Here is a 26206-nt window from a genome sequence, read left to right on the forward strand (position 1 = left end):
TACAAATTGCCAAGAGACTTACAGACACTGCACAGAATTAATTATGTTGATTAAAAGGACTTAGTTCCCTTGTGGGTGAATTGTGGGTTTGTCGTCCATTTTATTCATTTACTACAGAGTGGGATGGTAACCCCAAGGGTAAAGACAAAAATATTGGGCTGTGAGCTGTGAGTTCAGATTATTTTAATTGAAAAGGCTAAAATCAGAAATATGTCTACTTTCAAAGACAAGTATACAATACATCTTGTTTGATTGCACAGCCTGCAAATGGTTCATTAGCTAACCATTAAAACACAACCACAAAATGTAGGGTAAATTGACGTCTGCAGTTTTATTAATTATAAATATCATGTTGCCTTACGTTAAAAAGCAAGAGTGATTGCTTACTGCTTTGAAGGTTATACTGATAACATGTTTTGCCATTTCCCATGTTTATATTAGTGGTTGTAGTTTAAAGAAAAATGTCTGCTTCAGGCAGAAACACATTTGTAAAGTGATGGTTGCTAAAGAAAAAAAAATCCAAAGAGATGATCAGTACTCAAATGGGATTATATGTGTGTTAACCTGTGGGTCTTCAGCAGCTTTACTGCAATATTATATCTTCAGGGAAGATGGAAATGGGTGAGAAAAAAATGTCTGTTCTTTGTTTTATGCAACTGAAAAGGCAAAGAAAATTGAATTTCTTTTGTCTGTTATGTGAAAATTTGGGAACATTTATCCTCACTGTAATAACAGTGTCTTTTTCACACAGCTGTCGAAAGCTTTACAAATATTATCAAATTGCAATTCTGAAAATGTTATTATTCAGAAAAGGCAGAGGTTCACCTCAAAGAAATATAGTGCATTCATCCATCTAAATTAAAATGCCACCATATCTCAGAAGAACAAAAAGTTTACAAGTGAGATGAGGGGATTAGGCCTCTGACTACCCTCTTAGTACTTACTGTAGTAGCTAATTGATCCAACTATCTCATGCAGCTGTTTCATGAACCGCTGTCAGGGTATCGGCTTCCAACAACCCTTTGTGTAAAGAAGAGACTCGTGTCCCGATCAGCCACATTTTCACAACATAGCCAGACCCGTCTCAGGACAATCCAGTGATGCCAAAATTATAAGCTTTTCAAACAATGTGGGATTTTACACTTAAAAATTATACACTTTTAAATTATACTGTTCATTGATTCCTAGCGGCCATATAATGTTCTCCATTATAATATAGATAGATAAGACTTTATTGATCCCGAAGGGAAATTGATGTGTTACAGCAGTCCAGCCCAAGACAAGCAAAAAACAGACATCAGAATAGAAGAAAAATTAAATTACGTACAGTTATACAACATAAATATAAAATAAATACATAGGTGTGTGCAAAATATACTCATAGTCACTGTATTACAATAAAATATGTGCAAGTTGTGCATAGGTATATACAGATTGAGTGTCCAAAAAAATATATATATTTACAATTGTAATACATTTATGATTTCTGTGACTTTTCAGTTCATCAGTAGATCCTTTAATGATTTTTGTAGTTATATGTCTTTTTATCTTATCTTGCAGTTCCCAGAGTGTGGCTTTTATGGGATGTATGACAAAATTCTCTTGTTTCGTCATGATCCAAGCTCGGACAATATCCTCCAGCTGGTGAAATGTGCAACAGACATTCAGGAGGGAGACCTTGTTGAAGTTGTGCTGTCAGGTATGAAATTAAACCCCGAGAAGGCTAATCCAAAATAAAAACGAGCAAAGCCCTGGGTGACATGCGAAGGAGTATGATGAAATAGCGGTCATCCCATTTTAATAGGTGCTACCTGGTTCCAGAATACTGAATGCAAAATATCTGTTGTGTATTCCTGTGGACACTATTCTAGCTAAAGGTTTTCTTGCTACAGTGCTTAATTTTTCTGACATGCTTTGAAAATGTCCATATATGGATACTACTGTATAAATATATTTTAAACATGCTTAGAACCATATGAACACTGCCATGATGTTGTGGAAAGTAAAAATCAAACAAACAGAAAGATTTGTCAGAATAAAGATGAAGTTTTCAGGTTCTGCTGCCTCATACTGTACTGTAACTCTTCAGAACTCCAGCTCCATCCAGCTTCAGAAATATAAGACTCCTTGTCCTGGTTTTCATTCCTCTTGATAATGACAATGACAGAATTTAGCATAGTGTTGAGAATACATGACCCAAAATGAGTTTTAGGACATCAGGTGTTAATGGCCTGTAAAGTCATGTTTATGTGCCAAATAAACTTGAATTCTCAAATGTAATACCTTTTGACCACAAAAAACAGTTGCATAATTGGTTTGTTTTAGAAAAAGCAAAGGTTGCCAAACATTTAGTGAATAATTTGAAGAAAGGAAATATACTACTGCTCCCGACTGTGTTCCTTCTCCTGACCTTTATAACTTAATGAGATATGAAAAGCCCTTGTGTAGCTATCATGCTGCACATTAAAGCCTCTGGACTCCATTTTCAGCATTTTTTTTTCCATTTCTAATCTCATGGCGTGAAGCATTCCATTAAAAGGCAATGTAAGAGTCAGGGTTTCCAGGCTTCTGTGTAAGCTGGAATCTAAAGAACTTTAATCTTGTCAGCCTAAAATAACAGCCAGAAACACAGAGCACATCAGTGCACTCCTGGATGCTGTCCAGCACCCAATATGTTGCCATTTTGGGTGAGATGAGATGTAAGAAACCTTCCAGTCATAGAGGTGCATTGTCCTGCAACTAAGTGTCCCTCACTTACCCAGCTTCAGAGATGTCGGGTTGAGGCTTTTATCTGACTGCACACAAGTAATACCTGCTGGGTATCTCCTGATCTGCAGCAGAAGACACCACCGTGAATCATATATCTTGCAAAACAAACCACATTTGTCAGAAAGCCCTTCTCACAACACTTTCATTAGTTGGAAAAAACAAACAGTAGCAAATGCCTTAATTTTGTGCAAACAATCTGTTTAATACATAGGATTTATGACAAACATTCTAGGGATTATTGTATACCAAGTTCTCACTGCTGTAGAAATGTAGTCTTAATATTTTAATAATTATGAGATACTATATTGTCTTAACGAAAATATCACTGCCTGTGCACTGAGCTGTTGTCAATGCAACTAGGGCCATTTCAGTCTGTCCTGCTGAGATTCTACTGAGAACGTTTGTTTCTGCAGGTTTTATGTTTTATAATGTAGTAGATTAGAAGCAGGCCAAAATTCTGTCTCGATGAGTACATTGTGAACCAGTGTTATTATACTGGTTTTAAAAACAAGCAAAAAAAACTTTATCCGCAGTACTGACTAATAGTGCATGCATTAAAAATGACACATTTTAGATAAAACAAAGGCACCGTATTTAGAATGTGATATAATAATAAAAACCTCATTCTTTCCTGGCTAACATCCACTGTAGTGATTCTCTGACCATGATTTCTGAGAGATCGTGCTGTTGTGCCATCATTTTGTAAAAAAGAGTAATCATACGTTGTCATCCTAGGATCTCATCTATGGAAACAAAGATGTTGTTTTTAAAGTTGGGTTTCAAAGTGTTTTGGAAGCTTGTTGTATCTACAGTTTGGCTGTTATACCTTGTGAGAATCTTGGATGCCTCAGATTGAGAATGGAAGTGTTCGGAGTAGCATGTTTGACACCTATAATGTGTTTTAACAAACACTCTGTGGGTTTGCTCTGGTGTTTTATGTCAGGTAATTGATTAAAACTCGGTTTGTAGAAATGGAAGAAAATTACAGCATCTCCTGCCGAGCTACGCGACGTAGCAGTGCTCAGGTGATTAAGGTAATGAGGAGAGGAGCTGAGACACATATTTTTATGACATTTGTCTGGGAACCTGTCATGACACTTTTTAATGACACTTTTGTCAGCTAAACGGATGGTGGAAGACTGCGCTCCTCCCTAATGAAGAGGAGCCTTCCAAGTGAGCTCTTCACAGAGACTGGATTTTTCTCAGGAGAAGTAAAGAAATTCTAGACTCTACCTTATATACTGTATAATGCCTAGAAAATGCCTGCAACTTTTCTTGCAGCACTGACACTGAGTAAAGGATATGGGTGTTCAGTCATACTCCTGATTTGCTAGATTTCAGCAGTGATGCACGCAGTAGAAAATCTCAACCTGCTTTACCTCAGTGCCTCCTCTACCCTTGGAGCAGAACAGAGGCTTGGATTATCTGCAAGAAAAGCCTTGCTTATACACATGCTGTTTTAAATACACAAAAACAGCAGCTTAACTTGTGGGTGCTGATGAAACACATAAAATCCCACAGTAAGTGGTCCACTGGAATGTCAAGGATAATTTTTCTTGGAAGTGTTTGTTTTCATATTTTCTGCAGGTTTAAAAAACAGTAGCAGTTGCTTCCTATGATCTTGTAGTCAAGGCACATCATTAACATCAGTAGTAGTAGTTATATGTGTTCTGTATATACTTAGAGTTATGTGTATAGAAATACTGTATATGCAATTTAAAAATAAACTTTTAATGTTTTTTTTTCCACTTTTGTGATTAACTATCTGTGTGACTATTAACGTCAACCCATCCCTGGCCACCAACTCTGTGCTGAGTGGACCATCACTTACTCTGTGAGTAAAACAGTAGGACTCTTAGTTTTATTGTGATTTATTTCTGCAAAATAAATGAATGCTGGTGCACTGTCTTAGTTCATCAGAGCAAGCCCTTCACAGGTCATACATATTCAATGCAGCAGACTGAAGGCCTGATTTTCGCAGGGCAAAATGCAGATTCACCTCTTACTCATTGATTGTCATCAGTTTGATGAAGATATTAGTCTTGTTTGTTTGCTGTGAATCTGAAGAGATTTACTACCACTCAAGAGTTTCCTAAAGGAGGACTTAACATATTTCTCTCTTTAGAGTGCTCTGACAGACATTCTTCTCCTGTTTCCTGTTCTGCACAATCGAAAGCTACAATTTAGATATTACTATAAATATTTCACATTATATTGTAAGGAAAATAATGTTCTTTTGGAATAATTCATATGTATATACTATATATACAGTATGTGTGTTTTATAAAAAATCTCTAAAGAAATCTTGCAGTGATTTGCACAATGTGATGCTTTATATCAAACTTTTTTAATATTAAAAAAAATAGCCTTTGAATTTTTGCATTGGTAAGAAATGTTATCTGAATAATTATTTTTGCACTATATCAAACTTGTGAGTGTCATCACATTGGTGTGTAAATTGATTATGCTACATATTTAACATCTGTAGTCAGCACTGGAATGGATTTGCATCTTAGAACTCTGAGCTATAAAGCGATAAAGGCAGAATGATGTAAAATTGTAAGCAAAATTGTAAACCATTCAGAATAAGAATCTCTGTTTATGCTTTTAGTGATCCTAGAAAAAACTAAAAAAAACGTGTAAAACGTGTATTTACAGCAGATAAAGATACGTGTAATGCATCTTTATCTGCTGTAAATCTGAACAAGAACTAGCTAGACATTGATACAGAACATGACCACAGGCAGAGTTATAAACCACAAAGGCTGCTGACTCACACCATGTCCAAATCCACAGCAGCCTTGTCAAAGCAGGGTGGTACTCAGCTGTTGTGTGGTGCCCTGAGGAGGTTGTCAGCAAAGCTGCAAAAGTAGCTTTAGTGCAAATGTGATGGACCTGGATTCAACCTGCTGTCTCAGTCTGCTCTGTCCTACTGTATGAGCATTAAACCCGGTTTGGGTGCCCCTGTACCCATATCAGTGGGCACTAAAGACCCCCCTTTACTCTAACTTGCTCATTGTTCACAGCTCTAAGGCGCAGCTTTGAACAGAATTGTTCAGTTCCATTCTGCAGAGGAACAGAAAAGGCAATATTCCTGTACAAATAGCTTGAGGTTATTTTAAGGGTATGACCTGTGCTCTGCTCCCATTAGGGTCCAAGCAAGATCTCCCAAATAACACTTTTGTCTCTTTAGCACAGAGAAAAGGCATCTTACCCCGTGCCTGTGGGGTGAATGACTACACTGCATTTTTAAAATTAATTCTGTGTGAATTATGGCAAGTTCTGGTTAACATAAACAGAACGCATGTGGTCCAATTGATCTGATTTGTGTGACCGCAGGCAGTTCACCTCTCCTCACTGGGCCTCGGGCTGCTTACAAGACTGCGCTATAAATAAGATGTGGCACACATTTGCAATGTCTTGGCAATAATCTATTAAAGATAAAAAATAAATTAATCATTTTAGGGCTTTCCTATTCTACAGATAAGAGAGGAGAGATTTAGGCAGACAGCTAAAAACGTAGAAATTGTCTCTAACTACTTAAGTCTATGTCACCCACTTCTTTTTTTAAAAAAAAATAAGCCTGCTCTTATGAAAGTAATGCAGAAGGAGAACCTTACAATACATGAATATATAAATAAAATCACCTCTCAAATTCTTTCTCACTAATTTATGAACATATTGTCACTTTTCTTTTTTTCACTCCAAAAGTGCAAACTACACCCTAGATCACAAAGATTCCCTAAATAGGAGCCAAAGTGTGATCTATGATCACTTTCCTGACATTTTTCTAACGTGATGCAGAAGCCAGAAAATTAAAGTCAGGCAAGAAAAGACATAAGCTAAAAGAACAGACGGTGACTTTCTACCCCCAGGAGAAAACACAGCAATTGTCTTTCTAGAGCATTGCATAATATTGGACGCAAATCAAGTTACAGGTATAAAAAGACACAGTGTTATTAAACCTGGACTGCCTGCCTCATTTAAATTATTTATGCTCTCAATTATCCCTCCTTTCCCCATCATTAAATATACAATTCTACTCAGCCAGGTTTTCATCAACCAACTCATATTATCAGAACAAAATCTGTCCAACATAAACGAAACACTGTCACTATAACTGTAAAAGGCATGCTGTGATACTGCAGGTATGACAAAAGAATTTAGAAGTTTTTTTTTAATGAAGGAGAATGTAGGTGATTTTTAATGGCAGAATGTGTGCCTCTAAATAAACCCAGAAATGTAGCTACTTTATATCTCCTCTGCCCCTCTTCCATCACCCTGAGTTTCAGTGATCTTCTCTGCTGTGTAATGGTGGCTTTAGGTGTACAGTACAGTATGTGGACACCAGGTTTGCCACAGGTATAGAAGATTACATTTGACCAGACACCAGAGAACTGGGTTTTCTGCTTTGTTTCAAGACGCAGAGCATCTTCTTTGGTAAGGTATGTAAAAAAATGTTTATTTCACATTCACCACCTTTAAAATCATGAAAGAGATTAAATGGCAAAATATTTCCCATTGGCCCTTACCAATCATGGCCTCCTAATAATCCCCATCTCTGAAGTGACTTCATTACTCTGCTCTCCTCCCCACTGATAGCTGATATGTGGGGAGCGTTCTGGCGCACTATGGCTGCCGTCGCATCATCCAGGTGGATGCTGCACATTGGTGGTGGTGGAGGGGAGTCCCCATTACCTGTAAAGCGCTTTGAGTGGAGTGTCCAGAAAAGCGCTGTGTAAGTGAAAGCAATTACTATCATAAATGGAAGTCTCAGGTCTGGTGGGAGTGTGACAGATGAATATGTTATGAGGTATAACCTACAGAGGTTTTTTGTTTCTGTGTGACAGTAAACAAAGCAAAAAGCTTAAGAAACAGCCGAGTTTGATCATTCATTGAGCAAAAGTGGGAAAAGACTGGGACAGTATGTGCCTGATGGATGTTCTGTATTCTGTTTCACATCTGTCCCCAGCTGACTCCCTGTACAGCAGGGCACATTCTGTTATTCAGAAGAAATGACATGCCAGTCCTCCACCACCATAGCACCAAACAGCAAGATGTTTTTGTGGCTTGTAGCAGACGGAATTACAGGGAATTCATATTTTATACATTTAAACATCTATTTGTAAAACCAAGTTATAAATGAAATAAAACCCTCTGATGTATAAAATGTAATGAAAGAAATGCCGAGATATTTTGGAAGGTTGCTGAGTTCTTAGCGCTTGGGCTGTGAATTGCATCCATTATATTTTCATATAAAAACTACTGACATATTAACATAAGCTTATCTTATAACGTCTGCTCCTTCCCTCTGCCATGCGGACTGGGAAGAAGTCCCATTCTTTAGAGCCTTGTCTCGGTGAATCACCAGTACTGCCGGCATAAAGGAGCAGGAGGCCGAGGTAAAATGGTGATATGGTGGCAGGAAAAGGTTTCATACTGAAAACGGGTAAAAATAAAACATTGACCGATTTCCTTACGAGTGACGTCCTGCATGCGGTGGTGAGGCAGAGGCTCATTACAGAGCCGTGAACTGAATTCTCGACAGGATGGGACACGGGAGCAGCAGCAGCATTGATTTGCAATCAGAGACACGGGAGGCGAATATTCCAGCGGGAAATAATACAGACCGTGGCTGTTGTGGGTCTGGAGGATGGGCGCTTGTGTGCCGGTTGCGTGCATTTCCCTTTGCCCTTTGAGGGCTGAGATTAGTGCCTTTTGTCCCCCTTTGCTTTCGTGATGAAAGATCTGGGCTCAGGTTATAGAGGCTTCAGGGTATTTTCTGCTTCGTTGATCTTTTTCAGCAATTTCATACAAATGTATGTATTTTTCCCCTAAAATTCCAAAATTAAATTGCTATTATTTTGCTTTTGATCTAAAAAGTTTCAAGTCCAATAGGCGATGCAGTCAGGAATAGTTTCACAGCCCTGATTAGGACGGGTCCTGGATTTACGTACGCTGATTACCATACGTAGCGCAGGATCAGTGGAAATTAGTATCTGTGAACCACTGATAAATAGCATCCAGAATACCTTATGTGCATATTAATAGTTGTAATTAAATTCCCTGTTAAGAGAAATTATAAAATTCACTGTACCTCTTAATGTTATAAAAACATAGGAAGGCTTTTATTGTAAGTCATGGAGCTCATCTTTCTCAGGTGTTAATAGCATCTAATTAGTCCGAAAATCTTGTCCAGTCCCCACAACTTGTTCAAAATGTTTCCCCTTTTAATTTGCAACTGTCTGTATTGAGTTTGGAAGCCTGAAGTAATCTCCTGGCTTGCCTTTATCAGTACCTCAAAGATTTTGTCAATTTGATCCAACTCCTCTTGCACTTGTCTGCTAAAGGAACAGATTTAGCACATTGAGTCTTTGAGCACATTTCATTTTGTGAAGAGTTCCTTATTTACAAACTTAAAAATGCTTAAACAGTTTCTGTTTCCTTGATCGAAGTGTGTAACAGATTTAATCAATTGGACTGACTGATGTTTGCTTGTTGCAACAAAATGGCTCTTTTATGGCCTAGGTTTGACATTCATATTTAAGTGTGACAATGTGCTGATATCTCATCAATTCATTGATAATCATATTCTAAAGTATGGCTACAACACAGAAGTGTAATAAGCATCTTACTTCTGCCCTTGCAAGATTCAAAGTCGTATTTCACTACACCATAATAAATAATTAATTTATAATTATACATCAAGTTACATGTAAGCTTTCTTATTTCATATTTATTTACCCTGGAGTAGACATACATTTTTGACATACTCTGATCAAATGTTTCATTGTTTTAATTTGAAGATTTAGGAGTAAACAAATTAAATTTATTTAGCACATAAGTAACATCTTTTCCGAAGTGAAACTTTTAAAATCCATATATATAAATGTGGGAAACATAACTACCACCCATCCTCTACTAGGCCTTAACATGATGCTTGGCATATACAGAAGGAAGGGACCTACGCCATCTACCACTGGAATACAGCTCCCAGCTGGGTGATGTGCAGCAGCCCCACTGCACAGTAAAACAGGCGGAGAGCTGCTTCACCAATTGATTTAAAGGAAATTAGGGAGGACGTGTGCAATCCCAGAATAGAATTTAAGTGGGACACTGGAATTAATGCCCCTACTCTTATGAACAGTACTATGGGATCTCAGTTGATCAGGTACACAGGACATTGGTTTATCTGAGCTGGAGTATGGGATAGTAATGATTCTAATAACAACAGCCTGCATAGTAAGACAGAGATTTGCCATGAATGAGTCATAGACTGGGTGGAGGTAAGCTTTTGTTCTTGCCTTGGCCTGCCCCTTTAATAGATCCTAGACAATTGCAGATTTTGGTGTAGGCAGCACAGTACCTGTTCTGTTAAGGGGTTCAGCCTTAATTGGTGTACATCTAAAATAGGATATATGGAAAAAATCAAAACATCATGTAAATCACTGGGGAAAAAAGCCACTCTTCTTTTTTTCTTGTGTTTACAAGGGGAAACCTTTTATGAAAAGATCGGAGTGTTTTTTTTTCCCTAAGTCTACCATTCTACCATGTCTCATTTTATTTATGGTATTGTTGAAAAAGACAAAAGGCTTTGATGTTGTCAGGTGTAATTATAGTTAAGGGCACAATAGGCTGTGTTGGCTGCTGTAGTGTTTTATTTGCCTTCAAGTAAAAATTCAGAACTCACATTAGCATCTTTGCTGGTTAACGAGTGCTCTATAGATTGTTCACAAAGGGAAAATATTAGAGACCTGGAGCATGGCAGCAGTGGTTGTGACTGTAAAGAAAATTCTCTCACACTGACAGCGCCACCATAAGCAATTAATTATATTTTTAGATTTAAACCCCACTTCAAGCAACGAGTTGTGGTATAGTGTACAATCCAGCAAGGAAAGCAGCTCCAAAATTTTGCAGGATTTTTTTGGTATAAATTTGGAAGCACCGATTATTTTCTGTTATAGCCCTACCCAGTTTGGAATTGAACTTTATTAGCAAGTGAGCTGGATCGCAACGGTGACTTCCAGTAAGCTATGTGATGAAGACCTTCACACATGCCCCTCCTGCACGCCTGCTCATCGTTTGATCTTCAAGCTCCATTGTGCCTTATAGGAGAGTCTGCACTGATTGGAGGAGAGACATGTCCGTCACTTATGTCACTGCAGGTCAGGCAGGTCATGGGTGTCTCTATTTTACCAGCAGCCTAATGGGTCCTGGATGGCTGTCACCTGCCCATCACTGGTGGTCTGCTTACATTTTTGTCCCATTTTTATGCAGGCTTCAAATGACTACGTTATTTTTGTAGTTTTCCAATCTACTTTTTCACTGAGGCTTAATTACCTTTCACCTCTCTCCGATTGCATAGAATTTTCAAAATAACTCTTTTAGTGATGACCAATGTAAGACTGCCTTGAAGAGGTTAGATTTTTTTTCTAAACGGGTAAAACTGCAGGATGATGAGGAAAAAATAGGTCTTTAAATAAAAAAAAAACACTTTCTCCTTATGAGACATGGTATGTCAAGGGCACTTTTTATCAGCCTCTGTTATTTAACGGATAAAAAAAGATTTGGAACGTACCATATCACTGGTTATACAAATACAAGGTAAAATAGATATGCTCTATCCTTGAAATGACATGAATACAGGGCTCAGATTGTGTGTAAGACTCTTTTGGACACTGAATGAGGAAAAAAAACAAAATGTTAATCTCTTTTTACCAATAGTCTTAATGATAGATTTGTAACAAAACCTTAAACTAGACTCATTTTTAGTAAGTACTGTACACAATTTGGTTAGGAATGGGAATATATACTATATACATTTTCTCTCACATTACTTTACTTCATGCTATCAATAAATTATTTATTAAATTACACATTTATATATTTTTATCCTGGGCTGGGTTACACCTGTACGGGGTTAACGTGGAGACTGAGGCTCGTGTCCTTGAGCTACAACAGAGCGACAGCCTGTCTTCACTTTGCCCTCATAATGAAATTATGGAGGGAAAAGGGGGAGCTGAAAATTTCCTTGGTGCTCATTGTTTGTGCTCACTGACTCCAAACCTCCGTGACGACTCCTTTGTCCTGCTGTGCCGTATCCTGTTTCTCCTGGCCACTCGGGGGTTACTTTGCGTTTCCCTTGCGCTCACTCCTCCTCGTCAGCCCGGGCCACTCCTGTTTGGGTGTCCCTCTCCTGGGCTTGAATGTCGCCGCAGTCACACCCTCGCACCCACGGAGGGCTAGCGGGCGCCCGGTGATGTGCATCAAGCCTTGTAAGCACCAGCCCACAGGGGAGGTTTACCTGAACAGCATCCCTGTGCAACTAGAACGGGTGGAAGGCTTGAGTTTACAGTATTAGAGCTTGCAGAGCTTGCTTCTTACTCTGCCTGATAACATACGAATAACATTAGAATGATTACAAAAGAGAGGAGGACATTCAGCCTATATAGGCTAATTGCTGAATTGATCCGAAGATCCCATCCAGCTACTTCTTGGGGGAAAAAATGGGGTAAAATCAAGATGCTTCTAAATGATTAATTCAGCTATTTTCATTATTGACTTGTTTTGAAGCCCATTTTAAGCTGCTTATAGTCTGTATCACAGGAAGTTTGTTGTTGTTGTTGTTGTTGTTGTTATTATTATAAGTTTAATTAAATTTATAAAGCGCAGAAAAACTGTTTCAGGAAAAGGCAACCTCTGTTTACTTACTGCCAGAAAAGAGCAGTTATCTACACAGACACACGGCACAGACATTCAGGATTTTTGAATGCAGATTTAAGGTGTACCTTGCATGACAGGCACTGTTTTGGGTGAAATGACTAAAAGGAAACAGAGAAGCCCATGGCAGTTTCCGATTCCAGCAAAAGCACATGTTAAAGATGACACATGTACTGGGTGGCAATCGTAGTCCAGATATTCTTTCCCTTGCAGGCTTAGGAGGGTTTCATGTGTTCTCTGTTTGGTCCCTGAACAGAATTCTTTATTGGTATCAGCTGTTCGCCTGCATCCCCAAACGGCCCTTGTTTTCTCTATGTTGATTCTGTTTAGTTTGCACGTTGCCACAGAGGACACACATTGCAAATACATGATGCACTCACGTCATTTTGCTTGTTCAAAATCCATCACTGCTTTGCAGAGCTTAGCAGGAAGGCACCCAGGACAGCTTTTGTTTGCCTGACATTCACTGCGTTGTTTTCCTGCTTTTTCAGCAGGGCCTATAGTGTACTATAGTATGCTGCCTATAGCACCCTGATTATAGCAGGGCCTATAGTCTACTATAGTATACTGCCTATAGCACCCTGATTATAGCAGGGCCTATTGTGTACTGTAGTATGGTGCCTATAGCACCCTGATTATAGCAGGGCCTATAGTCTACTATAGTATACTGCCTATAGCACCCTGATTATAGCAGGGCCTATAGTCTACTATAGTATACTGCCTATAGCAACCTGCCTGTATCACGTGCCATCTCCGGAGGTTTGCTCGTAGGAGACATGTTGTAAGAAGGCGTTGTGAAATAAGGAAAGAGCAAAGGAGCAAAGTCAAGATATCAGCAGGAAAAAACGAATTTCAAAAGATACTTCTGTTTGATCTTTTATCCAGCATGAATACTTGGGTTCAGTAATGGCCAGTACATGTGGGACAGCATGTTCTTCCCACCTTTGCGTGGATTAAGATTTCACAAAGACGTGCTGGTCCGGTCGACTGGCTTCTCCCTTAGGGTGCTCCTCCATGAGCACGGCTCACATTACTGGCCTGCAAGGAGAGAGCCTGTGGTACCTTTTTCCCATAGCAGGCTATGAGACCTCACAGACGTGTTGGAGAAGCGCAGTGAAGCATTGCACGCTGTTTCCAACTGTTCAGAAACAGTGTTTTTTTTACAACAAACGCTGCTGTTTAAGTCATGAATCAATTTAAGTCATGATTGAGAGTGAATATTTATATAATTCTGCGTTTTAGTGCTCTACCTAAATTGCATCAACATATCATTTCTGCCATTGCATAATTTTTATACAATCACTAGCTGATTTTTAGAGCAGTTTGCTGTAAAAAAAGAACAGATCCACGGTTTTGAAGTGCAATATCTGAAATGTACAGTTTTTGTTTGTGTGTGCTTGTCACAATACTTTAAATTCCCCAATGGCAGTTGTAAAATGCCAGAAGGTGACATGCTGAAAATAACCCCAAACAAGATTTGCGCCTTTTGTGTGTCGGGTTCCTTTTTTCTGGTGCGCGTCATTTGTCAAGCCTTTAATGACAGCTTATTTTAATTTCCAGGCAGAACTAAGCCTCTAAACAAAATACAAAAATAATAATTTCAATAAATTTAAATTATTTGCTGACAAAAAGCTTAATCAAAAGCTAAAAATGCTCCTTGACTTAAAAAAAAAACATGCTTCATTGAGCAGTGACTATTTCAGTCAATAGGCTGTACCTTGGTAAGCACATGCCAATTTAGAAAAGAATGAACATGCAACTCCGATGGCAGATTTGAACACATGCTGGGCCCAGAGCAGAGTCCATCAACCATTTCTTTATCCAAATCAGCAGGTGACCCCAAATCAGCAGAATGCTGTTAAGTAACCTACTTGCTAATCAGCATGTTCAAAGTAGGCACAGAAAAAAAAACTGCCAATAATTTGGAGCATTTTTAAAATTGAAACATGTATTTATAGGTCACTTTCTCTGCATTATATGACCAGTGCTGCCTTTTATTACAAAGTTTACATATTTGCCTGTTACTTTACAGGAAATAAGGTTATACTTCTGTTGTTTTAATGTCAAAACCTAGCAGTGAAATATGCATTCATAGCATATTTCTGTCACCCGACAACATCTTTTTTGCTTACATCCTATATGGTCTTTTGTGCAATTTTCTGTGATGATTGTTCATCTTTGTGGTTTTGTGTTTAAAATATACTGTAAAAATATACCAAATATATCACAGATTAGTTTATGTTTAAAAACCCCTCCATAAATACTCAGTATGGTATACTGTATATACTGTACAGTATATTTAAAGCCCAACTTAAATGCTCAATACACTTGATAATGAATGCTCTCTTGCACCAAAAAAAGCATATCCCTTTCTTTCTTCAGCTTATATTCATGATTCATAAATTTCCTTATTGACATTTTCTATGTAAAGGTATTTTAGCTTCTTGAATTGCATGTGAGACGTATATATTGTGCACCCAGTTTCAGCCCTACTGTATATGACCATATAAAGGTTGGCACACTGATTGTACATGATTCTTCTTTGGCCAGGTTACAGGGAAACCATCCAAACAATAAATGTAGCGATGCCAGTTTTATTACTATCCCATCTGTTCATCCAAAGGCACAGAAATGTCAAGGCATTTTCTTGTTCACACTTAAGCCTTGGAATTCCCTTCCAAAAGCAATTTGTCACTGATATTCCATGGGGAATTAAAGTCCAGATTAATTTACTCAATCTGGCTCATGATGGAGCTGATGGCCCATCTTGGTTTGGGCTTTTAGCCACCTAATGGCACTTAAAATGCTATGCCTTGTTCAGTAGAAAACATATATACTGTATATATAGTCTATCAATTTCATAGTTGTGCCATCTATTCTGGCTTATTGTCACAGAAGGATTATGACTGTCATCAACAGACATTCCTAGTTAGATTAATTTCTTTAAATTACCATTCCTAACTCTCTCCCTTCTGAGTTACCTCTGTTTTCTCAGCTCCCTTGATGACAAATGTCATAGAATACATACTCTGTTCATCTGCTGGACTGTAGCATTCTTAGCAAAAGAGGCATTCAAAGGGAGATTCTGAATGTTTGCAAGGATGCCTCCAGTCCACTGTGGACTACGAGGAGCGGTGTCGCAGATGAATAGCTAACAGAGATCTTCAAGCCCTTCTGTGTGTACACAAATTGGAAAGGGAGGAAAAATAATTTTGCTTCAAGTTATTATCCTTACCTCAAAGTGTTTCTTGGGAGCTGCTATATCTAAGCCTGTCTGCTTGGCTTAGAGGTTGACAGGTAGCTGTCAACAGAAGATGAAGCTTGTGATTCTGCTGTTCAAATTACCTTTGGGGAATATAAACAATGGGACTGCCAACCAAGTCTGTGTTTTCTCTCTTAAACCGTTAAGCTGTGGAGGGAAAAAGAAAAGAGGAGGGATTCCTTACGGGGCACTGCTGGGTAAAATAAATGGTTTGTAATTGTTTTACAGCCTCTGCCACATTTGAGGACTTTCAGATCCGTCCTCACACGCTGTTCGTCCACTCCTACAGAGCTCCGGCGTTCTGTGATCACTGTGGAGAAATGCTCTGGGGTCTTGTGAGACAAGGTCTCAAGTGTGAAGGTAAGAGACCCTCCTGTGCAACTGTTCAGCTGAAGCAAACACTAAAAACTAGACCGTAAAATGCTTATCCAGGACACCCTTAGATACACAAACATTTCACATCCATTAGTTCATCCTGGAACCTTAAGAACAAAATCCGAAACTGAAGTAGGGAACCACCACAATAAAGACGCAAATTAGTTACATAAGGTTTTCAGAACGCTTGTTTAAAAACTCCCTGTGGGCTGTTCAGACACTCCTGTTAGATGTCGTCATTTTTTAAAAAGGTCCAAAAAATGCTTTGTGAATATTGCCGTCAGTATGTGGGGAAAAAAATTTGCTTGGAAAAATGATTCTGTCAGAGGGGATTAGAAAAAATGTAATTCTTTCCATCTGAATTCTAAGATGTTGAAGTGCTCTGCAGTACGAAAATATCCAATCAGTGTCCTGTCTCACTCTATGCTGACTGATGGCTACCCACACACTATCCTGAATTCTTATTCCAGCTCATGCAAACAGTGTAGTTACCCTTTGACTTTGTTGTGGGAGTAAATCCTAATGTGTATATTTAAACCTTTTAACAAAATGTTAGATAATAATAAAAAGGCCTACATACTGTATGAATTCTGCATAACAGATTTGTTTTGCAGAACTGATATCAGTAATTGTTCTTGAAAGTATTATAATACACCTCGTCTATTGCAGTCCTGGCAGGAGAGTCTGACCTGTGAAAGTCTTTCTTCGTTGTGAAGAAGATGATTCTGGCTGAAGAAGCACTGAGAGTTAACACTTCACTCCAAAATAAACCGCACTGAATTCAAGGGGATCATAAAATATGCCCTGCAAATGAATTGCAGACGATTAAAGTAAATAATGCTGACTTTAGTAGCTGATCTGAATTTGTGTGTAAAGAAGGTGTGCTGTCACTTTGTTGAGTGATGGAGGAGGGGTGAAACAGTGGAGGCCTGTGTCTTTCTTTGACTCCTGGGCATTTCTGAACTCTTTCCCACTACAGAAGGCATCTTTGCACATGTTCAGCAAGAGAACAAGTCATTACAGATGGACTGAAACTGTGCTGAGAAAAACAGTACCGGCAGTGTGCATCCACCACCAGTATGCAGACGACCGGTCTCTTTGGGTTGGCAGGACTTACAGTACTCCCTCTGCATGTTTTAACCTAAATAACCCTTAGAAATAAGCTGACAATGTTTTGTCTTATCTCTCTGTCTGCCCTAAAAGGCTGTGGCTTGAACTACCACAAGCGCTGTGCATTTAAAATTCCAAACAACTGCAGTGGAATACGCAAGAGGAGGTTGTCTAATGTCTCCTTAACTGGCTTGACTACCTCAAGGTCAGTTTCTGCTGAGCCTTCGCCCTGCGCGTCAGATGAAGCACTACTGGTAAGAACACAAACGCTGGACACTGCCTGCAAGTAATTCAGAAAAGTGTCTCACTATGACCTAGGGCAGAATTTCACAGTCTTATGTGTCTGTCCTTGTCTTCATGTCAGTCTGTGAACAGCGTCAGTGTATAAAAACCTCATGTACACAGGGGCAAGTCAATACCAAAAAGTAGAAGAAAATGTTGAAGATTTTCAGATTCTATTATAATGTACATTTTTGTCAGTTAAAAGAATGGAGACTAACTTGTCCTTTATTTAACTCTCTTCTTGACTGAGAAAGCTTTCTCATAATCTGGTAGCATTTTGAATGAAAATATATTAGGCTCATTACACTAAATATCAAAGTTTGCACAGTACAGTACTATTGGCATGGACACCTACAGCAGAAAAAATGTCTTTTTTCATTACTTTTAATCTTACATCTTATGATATCCACTTCACCGAGCAAATAACTTCAGTAAAAGCAATTGGTGATTCAGAATTACATAGTTCCCCAATATTTATCTGCAGTGAGTTTGTCTAACTGTGTAATTATACTTCTGCAGAAACCAGTCTGTAAATGATATATTGTTCAAATACATACTGTAGCTGTTAATATTATTAGTTCCGTATTTTGATTCCCTGTCTCTGGTGTTTCCCCTAAATACTAAGTTGCATTTTAGTTTATCAGTATTTATAGGTTCATAAGTTAGGTTTATCTTGGACTGGACAAGCAAGCATTGTTGTAGTTCCATATTTCTACACAGCCCCTTTTGATCTTAAAATAAAAGCGTCTAAGAGTCTGTTTCCTGAGCCAATGAATTGCTTTTAATAATATGTTATTAATATATATTTTACTTTTTTTAACATTCATAACTAAAGATAATTTGCTCTTCATGGTTCATTGTAAAAATGCATTTCCCACCTAGATCAAATGTATAAATTATATCAATACTTTTTAATAATCATACCTCTCAAGATCCATTATAAAAATAATGTATACTGCATTTCAGCAAGTCAGTTGTATAGTTTCGGATTACAGGGGCTTCCTTCAGATTAAATTTGATTGAAGTGAGATTTACTGTTTATTTATAAAGCCTATGCACATCATTTCTGAATTACATCACAGCTGTTTGTTTTCATATGCTACTGCACCGCCTGCAGAAGTAAAGAAATGTGTATTCTGCCAGTGCTATAGCTATCCTTAGACAAGGACATTGTACTACAGGCAAGATGTGTTTCGGTCCAAACTAGCAATGGTATTTGAAGATATTGATCAAACTATATGAAATAATGATGGTTAAGTAATTGTCAGGAATATACAGTACACAGTAGAAAAAAATCAGTTTCTCATTTTACTTAGTGATCTATTAAATGTATTTAGTTATAGTTATTTTCCAATTTATAGCACTGTAGAACAGGTAGCATGCAAAGTGTTACTAACAGTGGACATGCTGCAATGATTCAAAGTGTTCCCTGTACTTTCCTGCTATTCTTTAATAGTTGTTGTGCCTACGGGCTCTTTGCATGGTGCAGCATTGTTTTTTAACTTACAGCAGAATAATCACTACTTTCTGTTCCCTTTCGATGTTTTTTGCCTGTTTGTGTCCTGTCTGCTCTGCATGCCTCAGTCTCCTGTCAGCCCCAGTGTTGAGGTAGGTACTGTCTCAACATGATTCATGTTTTTTTTTCCCTGCTGATTCAAGTGACTGCTTTCAGTTTACATGTTCCAATAGATCACTGATTTGGTTTTAGGTGTTTGTCCTTTATGTATTTTACTATCTGAAATGAAGATTTTATTTTTTTAGTAAGGTAATCTGCAGCTGTAACAGGGTGTAGATAGGCCACAATTACATTAGAACTTCTAACACTTTCACCGGAGCAGTAAAACCTTATCCCAGCTCTATATGTTTCTCAAGAACACCTGATTTAATCTGAACTGAAAGAAAAAAAACAAAGTCCATTTGTATTTAACATTTTCTCTGACGTTAGCAAAGCACATTCTGAATAAATAACTACTTTTACTTAATAAGGAACGTTATTCTCAGTTCTGTCATGTCATGACAAAAACGCTGATATTCCAAAAAACACCTTCCGTTCTTACAATTCCATTTCGGATATTAATAATTCAGTGCAGAACATCGGTCTGGTCTTGCATGTTTTGTTGCTCAATACTGTTGGCTGTTACTAGGGATTTCTTTGTTCGACAGGAAGTGTACATTCTGCTGAAAATTAAGTGTTTTACAAATATATTATATGAAAGGTAATTGTGATCAAGTCACATTTTTCAGTCTTTATCTTCTTTCTACATTAGTGCGTTTTCCTTTGGGGAAAAAAAAACAACATATTGCTCCCTAGCTTCCTCCTTAGCACTAACCCAGAGAGAGGAGAGATCAGTTTCTGTGTTCCAAGAAAACATCAGACTGTGTTAAAGTGCTGACAGGTAAACACATTTAGACTGTGTATCAGCTAGTGTCCTGCTGCCAGTTTTATTAGTGAAGAAATTAGGTGCATCACTAATTATTTAAAACCTTCGCAGACTAATAAGTAATGCTATCTATGACTAATGCATAGGGGAATACTGTTTTATTAATGTGTGTCTAGCTGCTGATTTTTCAGATGTTAAAAGCATCGTAGCAGTTGGTGAGACCAGTCTCACACTACTTCCACTTGGTACCTTGGAGATTATATAATGAATTCTAATATAAGCTGTTTTGCATCAGTAGTTTGAATTTTTTCAGACTCTATAACAGCTACAGACACAAAATTATTGTGGCAGAATAGAAAACCCATCTACAGCTCATCCACAAATCCACAGTAATATGCAAAGATAAATAATACCCCTGTTATGTGAAAAATTGCTTCATAAGTGTTTGCCAAAGAAAATACATAGGTATAAAAAAACAAACGAGGAGCTGAAATTGACAAACGATATAGCCAACACACTCACTGAGCAGGTCTTCAAGACACTTTTTCAAAAATAGCCCTAGCGTGTAAAACAATTAAAATATCCAAGGGTTTTAGTGTTTTTAATTGTATTTATAGGTGTGATCTATATCGGTTTATATTTGTGAACTTACAATTTCTTTTCCACATTTATAAAATGAACTGTCAGCTTCTGATTTTAATTAAAAACTGAGCCGCATTTTTTCTTATTCATTTGGACTGTCCTAATTAAAACGAAGGGAATTTGCTCACTGATCTAGTTTCCCACAAAACATATTTTTCGTTCTCAGTAGCCATAGACACTTCGGTATACTCTGCATATGTGTGAGTACAATAAACAGTGGGGTAGAATTGTTGTTGAGATGTGCTTTTAAAGTTTTTGAATGATGCCAAAAAAAATGAACGTGCTAAAGGACACTTCTCTTAATCTCGATTTACAGCAGAAAACGCAGTCTGAGTCCTTTATTGGAAGGGAGAAGAGATCGAACTCCCAGTCATACGTCGGCCGGCCAATCCAGCTGGACAAGATTTTGCTCTCCAAAGTGAAAGTGCCCCACACCTTCGTTGTCCATTCTTACACGCGCCCCACTGTCTGCCAGTACTGCAAGAAGCTTCTGAAAGGGCTGTTTCGGCAGGGCCTTCAATGTAAAGGTGCATTTTCTCAGGCTCCGCCTCTTGTGCTGATCGATATTCACCTGGGAAATCCGAGTCTTGACTTAAAAATGTTCATGGGAGAAGTCAACCCCCTCAAGTTAAGCTATTGTCAGCGATGCCTACTCACGCTAGTGAAGGAAACACAATGGCCAGACTGATATGGGATGCACTTACCTTGGGCACAGGGCAAGTAGTGGCCAAATCTAATTGTGCAAACTCTGCCAAATAATGCACAGAGCCCTGCCTTAAATAATTTTTAAGTGTTAAAATTTGTGGGTTAAATTACACATGCTTATAGTTTCTGCCTGACAAAAAGGCGAATCAAGATCTAGCCCTGACAGCTGCGCATTAAGATAAAATTATTGTACCAATATCTTTTCTGTTAGAAGGGCATGCTTTCTAGCTTTTAAAAGCAATTTCACTGCTTTAGTCCATAAAGCAAGAGAACAAATAGAGAAGGGAAGCTGAAATATTGTGAACAGTAGGGGAAATTGCTTTTCAAATGTAAGAAAGGGGTCTAATAAAAAGCTGTTGTTCCTTGAAGCCTTGATGAAATATTAGGAGCAGGTACAAGTGACATGCCTGAGGGAGTTAAAACACGGCACGATTTAGATGCGCAAACATAGAAACCTGTAATGACTGGATAGGAAAGTATGGGCCTGAGGCTGGTAGCTCCTGTTTGTGAGTGAAAATATAAGCTTTGATGTGCTTTTGCTTCTTCCAGGGCTATTTTGTAGGTTTAACATGTTCATACGCCTCTACAGCACCTCACAGCTTTACAGATAGTGTTGCAGTGATATCAAAGTTAGTTCAATCCTGCCTGCTCCAGTTTCACATTTTGCAAAGTGGTTCAGTGAAATACATGGTGCAGATGCGAGTATAAACGTCCCAACATTAGTGTTAGTCTTTGTGAGAAAATAACATGCATTCTAACTGTCCCTGCAGTTTTGCCAGAATCATAATCAGTTCATGTATTAAGTTGAGAAACGCCACACACTACAGCTTAAAGCGACGTTTTCACCCACATACCCTGTACACATACCCATCTCTGTTTAAAGTTCAAACAAAAGCTATAGGAGGCTAACAGCAGTATCAATCCTTATTAGTTCACTGGCAGTTTCACAGAACAATCATGACTCTCTAAGCTGCTCCTAACATTAACCTCTAAATGGATGCTCTCACAGGAATACAGGCATTCTGTGTTGTATTCAGCGTAATGGTTCATTGCAAAGTACATGCAGAATGGCAGCAATGTGAGAATGCTGCCCTTGATTACTGAGTGCCCTCTCGCTGTCACGCATAAAAACTATTCCTGCAGAAAAATCACAAAAAAGAAAGACTGTCAACTTACATTACTCATTGGACGAAAACTCTGGCATTCCGACAGCCTTTTGTTCTATAAAGTCTTTAACAAGATATGTTCTTTATAATCATACTTGGAGTAAGTGACATTCCACTCTCAGGGGAAAAAAATGTTCAGTCAAGAGAGAATAAATAGGCACGAATGCATAAGCTGAAGGGATGTCCTATGAACAGAAAATTAACTGTGGATGTTTAGATGGTCAGTTGTGTAACTGTAGAGCTCTTTAGTAGCCTTTCACGCCATATCACTAAACAAGAAATGACAGAAACCTGTTTAACATTCCCTTGATCGCACCAAGACCTCTCTGTCCTCTCAGTCTCGGAGTCTGATCTGGACAAGGCCATGGGTGAACTAGGGAAGTAGTCGGCATTGTAGGTATCTGTGATGATGTCCACAGTAAATCCTGGCTGTTCTTTTTTCCATTTGTTGTAGATTGCAAGTTCAACTGCCATAAACGCTGTGCTCCCAAAGTGCCAAATAATTGCCTTGGTGAAGTAGCCATTAATGGAGGCAAGTCTGTAACTTTTTGTGTCCCCTGGTATCTCCATGACGTATAGAGGGAAGATTATTCAAGATGAATGTTTCGCGAAACTGGTACTAGTTTCTTGTTGGCAGATCAGCTGCAGTTTTAAAAATACTACCCTGCAACTTTGAAACAGACTTCTGAGCCATGAGCCAATGTATTTCTAATTCAAAAATTAATATTGGGATAAAGTGAAATACAAATGCTGTATATTGTGGCGATTGAGAAGATAGTAATAACACCCCATAGTTCTCAAGGACCACAGTTTGACATTTTCTTGATATTGATCGTAGTAAGTTAATGATTAAAGTCCTGCTGGACGGTGGCTCTGTAGGGCCAGTGTTGGCCTTATCTGCTTGTTAAAATGTAAAAAAAAAAAAAAGAAGAAAATAGATTATTTTAAAAATAAATCATTCAGCGCAAAAGAAGCGACTGTGTAGTGACTGGAAAAGCTTCAACCAGTTTCCTTGTCTAGCTAGGAAGCACACAACACTCTCTGACAGCCGACGACATTTGTATTCCCTCAGACCTGCTCAGTCCGGGGCCGGAGTCGGATGTTGTCATGGAGGAAGGAAGTGACGACAACGACAGCGAGAGGAACGGCGGGCTGGCGGATGACATGGAGGAGTCCCTGGCCCACGACTCGGTGATCTCCATGAGCGGCGGCCACAGCCACATCGGGGAGATGCAGGACCACGACACGGACCCTGACGACTCCAGCAGGATGATAAGGTCAGGAGACCCCCCCCCCCCCCGCCCCCGTCTAGCTGCAGCCACGCCCCCCGAGACGCCAAGAACTTTAACGCACTGCCGGTGTTTCTACAGCCCTTCCACTAGCAACAACATCCCTTTGATGAGAGTGGTGCAGTCTGTCAAGCACACCAAGAGGAAAAGCAGCAACGTGTTGAAGGAAGGATGGATGGTCCATTTTACAAGTAAAGACACACTGGTAAGAGAACAAAGTCATCTGGTACAGTGAAGATTCTCAGCGTTGCAACTTCACAGCACATCTTGAGGCCGTTCTGATCCATTTCCTTCTTCGTGTAAGTGCCTATGCATGTGACAGATGGAGACATTTTATAGGGGAAGAAGCAGCCAGTAGTGATGCTCAACGTCTTCTATGCTTCATTCCAAATCCCCTCACACTTGGGGCCGCGGAGTGAGTTTATCCCTGTAGCAGTTTGAATTTCCATCTACAGACTGAAAGGGAACTAAAAAAAAAATGATCAAGATCAAGTTTCCAATGTTCCTTTGTGGATTTAAATGTTCATCACTTATTCCAATGGTTTTAGTGCTTGGGGCTTGACACCGCTCGGTGATTAATTGTTTCAATATCGTTCAATAAAGAAAGCCTTAATGAACTTAAAGGAATTGGGGGAAAACAAATACCTCGTACAGAAGTGCTTTAATCCAATGTGTCCATGGAGATGCATCATGAAGCAGATGAGCTTTAAAATGTTACCTTTCTGAATGGAAGGAAGACTTAAAGTGATGAATGAAAGAGTATGGCAATTAGGCTCAAGAAAACCAATTAAATAACTGATGGATTTCCAAATTGAGCTTGAATAGCACAACAGACGGGTTGCTCCAAAACAGGAACAGAACTGAATATCAACATATTTTGCACCATTACATATTATCTCATAGCGTTCCATATGGACCTCATGAGTGCAGTTCATTTAATGTCAGTGTTTTTCCATGTTAGGAGCCACGAGGCAACAGCCCTCCTCTAGATCAGACAGTGCAAGCATCCTCGCGCTCTCTCAGACTCAGATCAGCGATCCTCGCGCTCTCTCAGACTAAGATCAGCGATCCTCGCGCTCTCTCAGACTAAGATCAGCGATCCTCGCGCTCTCTCAGACTAAGCTTCTGATTGTGTGAAGGTGTCATGGCCAGAGTTGTCCCTCACCATTTCCTGCCTCATCAGCGCCTCAGGATCCAGCCTGACCATGATGCACACAGTGACAGGGCTGTGCAGAAGTGACTCCCAGCACCTGAACAAGAGGAAGCCCACGTTTCGGCAGTTTCACTGTGGCAATGCCAGCAATTCTCCCACAGCCCTAAAGCTGTTGAATGATATTTCCCCAGATTTTTAAATGACTAACCTCTGAACAAAGCAGTTAGATTTTCACCTTAGATTTCACCGTGCTATTGGATGTCAGTGGTGCAGGTTGTTTTTATATTTCTTTTGGTTTCTGGATTATTTATATGAATGTTGTCAGCCCCTTCTGTTTTTTAATAACTAGAATGAGGTGCTTCTGAGACAGGAGAGTTTAACATGTTAAAAAATGTATTCTTTGCTTTTAAAATCAGCAGAAATTGCATGTGAGCTGTTACATTTTACACGCTCAGAAATGCGGTTTCACGCCCTTTCACACACCCTGGCTTCTAGCTAAACTGTCACGTAACAGCATATACAAACTCGCAATTATCTGCGCAGAGAAGCAGAAGGCGTGCAAGTTTAAAACCAAAGCACAGCATTAAACTGCATTAAACAATTTGAATTTAAAAAATGAAACAACGAAGTCCTGCCTGTCCCACAAGCCAGCATACAGTAAATATAACACCTACCAAACACAAAATGGAACATCTAGTAGGTTTGGCATCTGCATACAGATTTAGAGATTCATTCAGGGGGCTACTAATGCAAGGAATGGCATTAATATCATACAATTCCACAATGTTAATATGTTAGGGCTCTGATATTCTTATCAGATATTCTTTCATCTAAGAATGCCTGTAGGCAACCTAAACTAAAGTAATTATTGAGTTGTAAAAATGCAAGATTATTAACAGATAGGTCAGATCTCCTCAAGCCCTTGCACTTCATTTGTGGACAGCAGACACTGAGCACATGGCTGTACACTCCTGGAGTCACCAGGAAGAGCAGGTGGTGGCTGCCTGACCACAAGGGTCTTATTGGTTGGGAGCACTTGGTTCAGGCCTTAATCTGGCTATAGTCCTTAAATGAAACTAATAGGCTTTATCTTTCTTCTTGTTTTTCAAACAGCGGAAAAGACACTATTGGAGACTGGACAGTAAATGTATTACTTTGTTTCAGAATGACACGGGGAGCAAGTATTATAAGGTAAAATGTTTGCTTTATGATATCTTTTGATTGCAGCAATGTGGTATTTGGACAGCTAGAAGGTCCTAAACAATAGTTCCAGAAAAAAGTATACTGTAAGTAAACTTTTTTCTGTAAAAAAAAAGTAAATCAATTTCTTTGGAATTTTTCTGTATAAGTAA

General features: G+C 38.8%; 1 protein-coding gene across 7 annotated transcripts in view; it reads left to right on the top strand.

Moving 5' to 3' along the window:
- prkd1 (protein kinase D1) overlaps positions 1–26206 on the top strand; it is a 72258-nt gene that overhangs the window by 35784 nt on the left and 10268 nt on the right. For 2 of the 7 annotated variants that reach the window (XM_015350604.2, XM_015350608.2), the window contains exons 2-10: positions 1561–1699; positions 15980–16111; positions 17330–17490; positions 19103–19126; positions 20858–21068; positions 22867–22944; positions 23485–23689; positions 23783–23906; positions 25968–26045. In XM_015350604.2, the coding sequence (XP_015206090.2) occupies positions 1561–1699; positions 15980–16111; positions 17330–17490; positions 19103–19126; positions 20858–21068; positions 22867–22944; positions 23485–23689; positions 23783–23906; positions 25968–26045 (1152 nt within the window). Of the gene's footprint in view, positions 1–1532; positions 1700–4506; positions 4604–15979; positions 16112–17329; positions 17491–19102; positions 19127–20857; positions 21069–22866; positions 22945–23484; positions 23690–23782; positions 23907–25967; positions 26046–26206 lie in introns of those variants that run through there. The other 5 variants (XM_015350605.2, XM_015350607.2, XM_015350611.2 and 2 more) reach the window with 5 other exon arrangements.

This window comes from Lepisosteus oculatus, chromosome 8 (assembly GCF_040954835.1).
Source record: "Lepisosteus oculatus isolate fLepOcu1 chromosome 8, fLepOcu1.hap2, whole genome shotgun sequence".
Taxonomy (NCBI): domain Eukaryota; kingdom Metazoa; phylum Chordata; class Actinopteri; order Semionotiformes; family Lepisosteidae; genus Lepisosteus; species Lepisosteus oculatus.